The sequence below is a fragment of the Dendrobium catenatum genome, unplaced genomic scaffold, assembly GCF_001605985.2.
Source record: "Dendrobium catenatum unplaced genomic scaffold, ASM160598v2 fragScaff_scaffold_1626, whole genome shotgun sequence".
Lineage (NCBI taxonomy): Eukaryota > Viridiplantae > Streptophyta > Magnoliopsida > Asparagales > Orchidaceae > Dendrobium > Dendrobium catenatum.
In genome coordinates, this window is record NW_021320088.1 from 215,815 (window position 1) to 225,634 (window position 9,820).

A 9,820-nucleotide genomic window follows, 5' to 3' on the forward strand; every position below is an offset into this window, starting at 1 on the left:
ATGCAAAGGCAATAATATACCATCTTGAAAAATAAAAATGGCATTTTACTATTGATTTTAGAATAAAAATAATTTATAATTTTCATTATAAAACTTAGCATAAATATACTCCAATATCACAAAAGATAAAATGATATTCAATTATAATTTTGAAAATAAAATAAGAAGGATAAATATTTTTCTATGCCCAAACATTTTTTACAACTTTAGTGAGCTGTAGTTCAAGATTCCCCTTAAGGCAATCCCCTAAGGTTATTTTGATCTTAGAAGAAGCTCTTAAGAAAACTCATAATTAAAGTGGTTACTAAATCCTTAAAGATATATATTAATTACAAGCTATGATTGACTTCAAGATTTATACCCCATGGAATGGATCAAATGTGAACACTTATTTTGGATTTACAAGAAAAATGGTAGAGTGATTAAGATTTTTGAATACCTAAAACACTCAAACCAACAAGTGCAAATAGGATTCCCTATTAATATAAGGTAAAACTTTTGGTCAAATGAATGTAGCTAGATCTTTTTTATGCCTAAATAAAATTTTATGTTTAGAATTCAAAATTAGTGTTTAAAGATGTTAGGAGTTCAAATGCACCTAACTAATGAAATATGAAACTAAATTACCCTAAGTGTAATTTTTTTATATGACTAATGCAAATGTGCATGACAAATTTTCTAAGAAAAATTCAACATAATAAAATCCCTATACTAATAGAAATAACAAACTCAACCCCGTCACATAGGCTTGAACTTGCTTGCTATATGCTTGTATGCATTATATTTTACACATAGCAAAAAAAGTAAAATTTCTTGCCATATATGAAAATAGGTCATAGAGTTGCAAGGTAAAAGTATAAAGACCATAGAGTCCTAGGAGCCTAATGTGTTTATACAAGAAAAAAATGCAATGCCAATAAATATAAAAAAATTATGTAGTTCTATATCACAAACAACAACAACAACAACAACAACAACAAGCCTTTATCCCACTACGTGGGGTCAGCTACATGAATCTTTTTTCTCCATTGTGTCCTATTAAAAGTCAAATTCTCATTTAAATCTAATAAAGAAAGGTCATTCCTAATATTTTCTAACCAAGACTTTTTAGGTCTACCCCTACCTTTCTTAACATAAGTCAAATCTAATACCTCTACTCTCCTAACCGGGTCATCGCAAGTCCGCCGTTTTATGTGACCAAACCATCTAAGGAGACTTTCTCTAATCTTATCTTCTACTGGGGCTACTCCAACCTTTTCACGTATATGCTCATTTCGTATCCTATCTCTAAGGGTAAAGCCACTCATCCACCTGAGCATCCTCATCTCTGCCACACTTAACTTAGTATTATGCTTCTCTTTTAAAGGCCAACATTCGGCACCATAAAGCATTGCAGGCCTCACTACCATCTTATAGAATTTTCCCTTAAGTTTGAGGAGTACATTTCTATCACATAACAAGCCCGATGCATTCCTCCACTTCAACCATCCGACTTGAATTCTGCTGATAATATCCCCATCTATTTCACCATCACTCTGAATAATAGATCCAAGATATCTAAAACGTGTACTCTTATTAATGACTTGATCGCCCAAAGTCACAATCCCCTCACCAGGTCTATTACTACTAAAATTACACTCCATATATTCCGTTTTAGATCTACTCAAGCGAAAACCTTTAGACTCTAAGGTTGACCTCCATAATTCAAGTTTACCTTCAACTCCCTCTATAGTCTTATCAACAAGAAGAATATCATCAGCAAAAAGCATACACCAAGGTACATCCTCTTGGAAAATAGGAGAAGGTAGAGAGAGAAGGTAGAGAGAGAAGGTCTGAGGAAAAACAAGTTTCTGCGTGTTTTTTTTTCAAATATTCAAATTTGCCAATTTACCGCAGAATCAATGGCGACGGATGTTTGCCGACCACCGATCTCCGGTGGTCCTATGGATGCTCGGCGTTCTTCCACAAGCTTGTTTCATGGCACATCGAAGTCACTTTCCGCATCTCCACCGGCATTTGGTGATATCCCGACAAGTTTTATCCAAGGTTCCAAAGCAAAGTTCCGTTCAGGGTCTCCTCTGGTTATTAATGAGGGAGGATTGATTTACCTCCTATAAAATTAAAAGAAGTCTCTGGGAAAGGAAAAGGTGTACTAGAAGAAGATCCATCGTCCAATATTCTGAAGAACAAAGACCTCTTTAGAGTTAGGGAGCTGGCAACTTCTGAGGTTGCTTCAATCTCTCCTGAAAATGATCCTGTTTTTTCTGATATTCAAATCTCTGTCAGAAGCGATTCTGAAATTTTAATTGCTGATAACAACAAGGGAGTTCAAGATAAGGAGAATTCAAAATCTGTAATTCTGAATAATTCTGTTAATGAAGGAATTAGAAACCAAGGTTCAATTGATCTGGAAAATGTTCGTGTATGCAACAATGGAGAGCTTGGCTCTTGCAAGGAAACAGTTAATGTTATGGATGAAAGAAATCCGCCGATCTTACATCAAAATTCTTGGGCAAAAAAAGAACATATAAAAGTATCTCACTTAGAATTTGGTGAGTTCAGATCTGAAGATGGTATCTCCGTTAAGCTCAATGTAGACAAGGTAAAGGAAAATTCAAAAAAGCTACAAAATTCCATTGTTATCAAAGTGTTTGGCAGCAAAATTCCTTTCCCTGTGGTCAGTACAGAACTTAGAAGGCAATGGACTCCTTATGGGAAATTCCACTTAACAATGTTAGGAATGGATTGGATACTTTGTTCATTCTACAATAATGAATCCTTGGAAGCTGTTTTCAATAACGGACCTTGGTTTGTTAATGGGAAAATAATTGGTATGGATAAATGGTCTCCTAATTTTGATCCTTCCTCCTTAAAAGGGTTGAGTGCGCCAATTTGGATAAGGCTTCCAAATCTACCTCTCCTTCGTTGGGATGAAATTAATATATGTAGAATTGCTTCTACAATTGGTCAGCCCCTAATGATTGATGGTAATCTTTTTCAATGGGGAAGAAGGGAGTTTGGTAGAGTTTGTGTTCGTATCAAACTAGACATTGCATTACCAAAAGGAACTTGGGTTGAAAGCAGCTCGGGCAAGTTCTATCAAAAATTTGAATATGAAAGAATCCCGGAATTTTGTTTCTGCTGTGGCAAAATTGGTCATGATAAGTCCAATTGTTCTTTTAACTCATCTGTTACTAATTCTGTTTCTAATAAGGAAGGGGATCCTCCAAAGAATACTGAAGAAATTACCTTTAACAACAAGGTGTCTAAAGAAGCAGAAAAAGATAATTTTGGATATGGACCTTGGTTGCAGGTTAACTATGGCAAGAAGAGGAATTTGTACAAGAATCAAGGCTTTAAAGATAAAGTAGTTGATGGCAACAATATTCCAGATTCTGTTTCAAAAAAACAAATATGGAAGGAAGTAGAAGCATTGGAAGTTCCAAATAAAGTGGTGCAATTTGCTACTTTGGAAGGAGTCCAGGAAGATCCTATTAACGAATCTGTTTGTTTACAGCATTCTGAAATCTCTTCAAAAATCATCTTGGATAAAAGGTCAAATGTTCATAACTCTTCTTTTATCTCTTCTAACAAATTCAATTTGCTAGATGATATTAGCGAGGAAGGAGAAATCATTTCAGCTGAATTGGTTGATGATCTTGCTTGTAAAATTCTGGAAGAAGTTTCTAATAATTCAGATAAAGGAATTATCAACAAGGAAGATCTTTCAAGTAATTCCTTGAATGTTAAAGATGGTAGTCCCTCTCTTATGAAAAATAAAGGCAGCAAACAACTAAAAGGACTAGGTCCTATCAATTCTACGCCTAGAAGCAGAAGAGCAGATAAAGTTAACAAAGATAAGTTGGGGTCTTCAACCCCTCTTAAGCAATGAATTCTTCCATAGCTTTTTGGAATTGTAGAGGATCTAGAAAAAGAAGAGCTTCTCTATATTTAAAGGAGATTGTTAAAGAATTTGGAATTTTTTTCATAGGTTTATTAGAAACCAAAATTACTTCTTTTGAGAGAAAGGAAGTGGATACTCTTATAGGTTCCGATTGGAACTTCTTTTGTTTGTGTTCCATCAGATGGCTTATCAGGGGGCATTCTTGTATTATGGAAAGGCAACTTTGCTTCTTTTAAAATTTTAGATTCGTCTTCCCAATTCATTGTGGGGGATTTGGAGATTCTCAACAAAGGAACTTGGAGAATTGCTTCTATCTATGGAAGCAAGGATGTTTATAGAAGAAGATTGCTTTGGGAAAGATTGGAATTCTTTACTAACAAAGATATCCCTATGGTGATAGGAGGAGATTTTAATTGCATTCTTTCAAGTGAAGATAAAAGGGGAGGGAAAAGATTTAAACTTTCCCAAGGACCCAAGGAGATGAAAACATTTCTAGCTAACAATGATTTACATGAAGTTGGTTTCGTAGGACCAAAATTCACTTGGTGCAACAACAAGCAAGGGCCAGAATGCATCCTTGAAAGATTAGATAAGTGTTTTATAAACCCAGCTGTTGTTTCTTCGTCTAATCTTCTTTGTGTTAAGCATTTAGCATGTGTGGCTTCGGACCAATGTCCAATTGTCTTGAACCTTATGGTTTATCATAATAAGGAGAAGATTTTAAGATTTGAGGATGTTTGGGCTCAAAACAAAGCTTCTATGGCTGTGGTTAACAAAGTATGGAAAAAGAAGTATAGAGGGAACGCTGCCAACATATTGAATAGTAAAATGAAAGATTCTCTCAAATCCCTTTTCTATTGGAGCAAATCAAAAATGCAGAATTTACTTTCTCTTAAGAATGATCTTTTATTTCAAATTGAAAATCTTCAAAAGAAAGAGGCTAATGAAGGATGTCTTTCGATTGATGAAAGCTGGAAGCTTAAAGCTTTAGTGGGAGAATTTAACTCAACTCTTGCCAAACTTGATACTTGGTGGAAACAAAGAGCAAAGGTGAAATGGATGGTGGAAGGAGACCGAAACTCTAAATTCTTTCAATCATTTGCTTCTTCGAGAAGGAATTCTAACTTTATTTCCAAGATTAAAAATGATGTTGGTGAAGTAGTAGAAGAACAAAAGCTTATTGTAAATGTTTTCTTAAAACATTTTCAGGATAAATGGAAGCTCCGAAGATGTATTTTGGAAGATCGGCCTTCTTCATGGTGCTGTCTAAATGAGGATGATAAAACTGCTTTAAACAAACCCTTCTCTATTGAAGAAATGGAAATTGTTATCAAAAACAGTGGTAACAATATCTCTCAAGGTCAAGATGGCATCACATTTTCCTTCTTTAAAGCTTATTGGGAAATTATCAAACTTGATCTTTGGAATGCTATTAAAGAATTCTTTGAAAATGCTGTAATGGATCCTAAATGGAAAGAAACAATTGTTGTTCTTATTCCAAAAATCAATAATCCATTATCTCCTTCTAATTATAGACCAATTAGCCTTTGTAATTCGGTCTATAAATTGGTGGCTAAAATCCTAATGAATAGAATGGCTCCCTATATCTCTAAATTGATTTCTTATGAACAAGTAGCTTTTATCAAAGGAAGATCTCTTAATGATCATGTGTTGATTGCCCAAGAAGTTATTCATAAACTAAGGAATTCTAAATCTTCAAAAGGCTTTGTGGTTTTCAAAATTGATATGGAACAAGCCTATGATTCCATGGGTTGGACAACCTTGGAAAAAGATTTGCATTATTTCGGTTTTCCAGAATTCTTCTCAAAGCTGATTTTAAATTGTATTCAAAGTTCCAAATTCTCTATTTCTATAAATGGTAGCTTATCTAAATGGATTGAAGGTCAATGTGGCTTTAGACAAGGTTGCCCCTTGTCTCCTTTTCTATTCATCATTTGTGCTCAATTACTTTCTAATGCCTTCAGACAAAAAGGTGATGAATTGGGAATTCGAATTTCTTCAAATGGGCCTTCCATATCTCACTTATTATATGCTGATGACGTGATCATATTTTCAGAAGCTACATTGAAGGCTACCAAACAAATTAAAAAAATCTTGGATAATTTCTGCAGTTGGACAGGTTTGTCTATCAACTCTAACAAATCTTCTATGATTTTTCAGCAAACTTGTTAGAAGAAGGAGAAAGAAAGCCATCATCCATTTGTTGGGTTTTAAATCTGTAAATCAATTAACCTATCTTGGAGTTACTCTAACTTTAACAAGGTTAGCTAAACAAGATTTTCATTTTATTATTGATAAAGCTTTGAAGATGACTAACATATGGGGAAGTAAGATGATTTCTTTGGCTGGAAAAATTCTTTTAGCTAAAACAGTTTTGCTCTCATTCACCACCTTTCATTGTACCAACTCTCTTGTGCCTAAGAGTATTCTAGATGAGGTGGACAAAATTTGTAGAAATTTTATTTGGAACAAATCTAATGGTGATTATGGAATACACTATGTTAATAGGTTAACTATGTGTTTAGCAACCAAATGGGGAGGTAGAGCTCTTCACTCTTGTTCTACTAAACTTGGCCCAATAAGATCCAAATTGACATGGAAATATTTATATGAGAAAGATTCATTTATTCACAAGGTATTCTTCCCCAAATATGGAAATCTACTTGAAAAGGTAGATTTGAAAAATTCTTGCTCTAATTCATGGAAAATCTTGAAGTCCGGTGGTAAATCATTATTGCCATTTATTAGATGGAAGGTGGCAAACGGCATTGACATTGATGTATATAAAGATACATGGATTTTAGATAAAAGTTTGAATAAGTGGCCAACATTCATTTCCCCTATAGAAGATGACATATTTTCTGTTTCGAACTTTATAGAGAATGGTAGATGGAATGTGGATCAAATGAGAAAGATTATGGGTGAAGATCTTGTAAATTTGATTTTACAAACCATTAACCCGTTAGATCAAGAAGATGATAAAATGGAGCTATTACTTCAGGGCAATGGTAAATCTTTATCAGCCATGGTTTTTGAAAATTCGGTGAAACACAATCCTACGGCTTACTACTGTAGTTGGATAAAAAATGCAAAACTCAATCCAAAGGTGGAGACTTTTTGGTGGAGGATCTTTAATAACGCATTAGCTACCAATGATTTCCTGGAACATAGAAAATTTCAAAGGATAAATCTTTGCCCAAGGAACTGTAATGTTGCTGAAAATAGAGATCATTTGACTACTAATTGTCAAAAGCTTAAGGAAGTTATTTCTAAAATTAAAGAATGGGGATTTTCATTCAAAGAATATCATACATTGCAAGATTGCTGTAAGGATCTTTCTTCTCTAAATCCCTTCATGATCAATCTCTATTGCTCAATGGTTTTCTTAACATGGAAGTCCAGGAATAATCTTCTCTATAACGAAAAGGATGATAGCACATTGTTTATAGCTTCAAATGCAATAAGCTTTGCTTCAATCTCTATCCAAGGAATTAGTAAATTCTCGGGTATATGGGATGTCAACCAACCTTCAAGGTTGTCTTTATCTCATTGGTACCCCCCTCCACCCGATTGGCATAAAGTGAATGTGGATGCTACTCTTCTATCCAATTACAAAGCTGGAATTGGAGGTATTTTTCGTGATCATAAAGGAAGATTCCTTCTTGCTTTTGGTAAACCGTATATACATTGGGATATCTATTCTTTGGAACTATTTGCTACTCAACACATTAAAGAAGAAATGAAGGATTGGATGTTTAAATTCAAAGGCATAATCATAGAAGGAGATAATCATAATGTTATGGAATTCTTGAAGCTTTCTTAGCATCCTTACGAGCCATTTTATATATTTCTTAATTATCATAATTTTTAAAATTAAACCAATTTTTATAACAAAGCTTCTTATTTTTAATTTTTTCTTGCACATTAGGATTCCACCACCAACTATTTTTACTATTGGGAGCTTTTCCCTTTGATACTCCAAGGACATCTTTTGCAATATTCTTAATATCACTAGCCACTTTTTCCCACATAATATTAGCATCCTCATGCACAGACAAAATCTTAAGATCTAAAATCTTATTTCCAAAAATATTTTTGTTAATATTCTTTAAATGCCCCCATTTAATCCTAGAAAATTGTTTTACTTTATTTTTTATTTTATGCCCCTTTATCTTAAAGTCCAAAACTAATAATCGATGTTGGGTACATAAATTTTCACTCGGAATAACTTTACAATCTTTGCATTCTAAACGGTTTAATTTTCTAATAAGAAAATAGTCAATCTGGGTTGTATTATATCCATTTTTATAAGTGATGAGATGCTCATTCCTTTTCTTAAATAAGGTATTAGCAATTAAAAAATCATAAGCTAAATAAAAATCCAATATGGTCTTGCCACCTTTATTCGTCATTCCAAATCCATGGCCACCATGAATGCTTTTAAAATCATCTACCTCTCTACCAACATGTCCATTTAAATCTCCTCCAATAAAAACTTTTTCTTCGAGAGGTATATTTTGTATTAATTCTTCTAAGTCATTCCAAAAATTTAATTTAGAACTCATATCCAAACCTACTTGAGGAGCATAAGCACTTATAATATTAACAATCTTATCATCAACAACAATCTTTAAAGCTATAATTCTATCTCCAATCCTATTAATTTTTATAACATTATCCTTTAAACTCTTATCTATAATAACACCTACACCCTTTCTAGTATGACTCCTACCCGAATACCAAAGTTTAAATCCTAAACTATCAATTTCCTTAGCCTTATCTCCAACCCATTAGTTTCCTGAATGTACAAAATATTTAACTTCCTATGAATCATAATATCTATTAATTCCATTAATTTTGCTGTAAATGAACCTATATTCCAAGTTCCTATCCTAATTTTTGTTTCATGGACTAGCTTTTTTGCCCACATCCGTCCTTGCTGTGGGAACCCTTGCCTATTTAACACTGCACCCGGGCGCCGGTGCAGCGGCCCTTGCACACTTGTCACTGTATTCAGGCCATACAGCGCGTCACTTCCAGGGAACTCCCTAGCATTAACACAATTTCTTAAAGGATTCATGTCATTATTGTTCCACAAGTTTTACGCTGGCTGTTGCCTACCTAATGCAACCCTCCACTTTTCTCATCCAGGACTAGGGACCTGGCAACGGCAGTGTTAAACATAAAGAACAAACAAGGGTCTATTACAAACATATACATGAAAAAAAGTTTGTTCCAATTGTAACATAAAGAACAAACAAGGGTCTATTACAAAAAAAAAAAGTGACCAACCTCCACCAACTAAAATCCTATATTTTTACACTTACATAATGATGCAAGTCTATGAAAAAGTTTCTTATTTAAAGTCTTCATGCTACAAACATCAAGCTCTAGGCATTAATAGACATATATAGAATTCCAAAGAGGCAAAACTTAAAGAGATTCATTCTTTTTTAATTTTATATATACACCCAGACACAGACACACACACACACACACACACACACTATACTTTAGACTTTCACAACTCTTTATAAATTATAATTCTATTGAAATTGACATTTAGATTTAAAAGAGAAGGACTATATTTTAGCAATGGTTTATATAAAAAATTGATATGTATATCATCTACATTATTATAGATCATATCACAAAAGTGTAATGAAAGTGAACACTCATATCATTATATATCCACCATAATAATATCAAGCAATAATAAAGTACAGGAAAGTAAACACATTGTCCTAGCCTAGGCTAGAGTTGGTTATCCTATCAAACAATTGTAATATATGTGCTAAGCTATGTGTCTTAGATATATCCTAAATGAATTAGTGACAGAGTTATATATAAGTTGAGTTTATATTTTGCAAGCCTAAGGGCTTCAAATTAAGTTTA

At 33.5% G+C, this 9,820-nt stretch overlaps 1 protein-coding gene across 1 annotated transcript; it reads left to right on the forward strand.

The window, feature by feature from the left end:
• The first annotated feature begins 1,901 nt into the window (after positions 1-1,901).
• On the forward strand, positions 1,902-7,748 carry LOC114581249. The gene is made up of 4 exons (XM_028701037.1): positions 1,902-2,046; positions 2,142-3,731; positions 4,086-6,044; positions 6,226-7,748. The coding sequence occupies exons 1-4, from the start codon at positions 1,902-1,904 to the stop codon at positions 7,746-7,748; spliced, it is 5,217 nt and encodes a 1,738-aa protein (XP_028556870.1).
• The last annotated feature ends 2,072 nt before the right edge of the window (positions 7,749-9,820 follow it).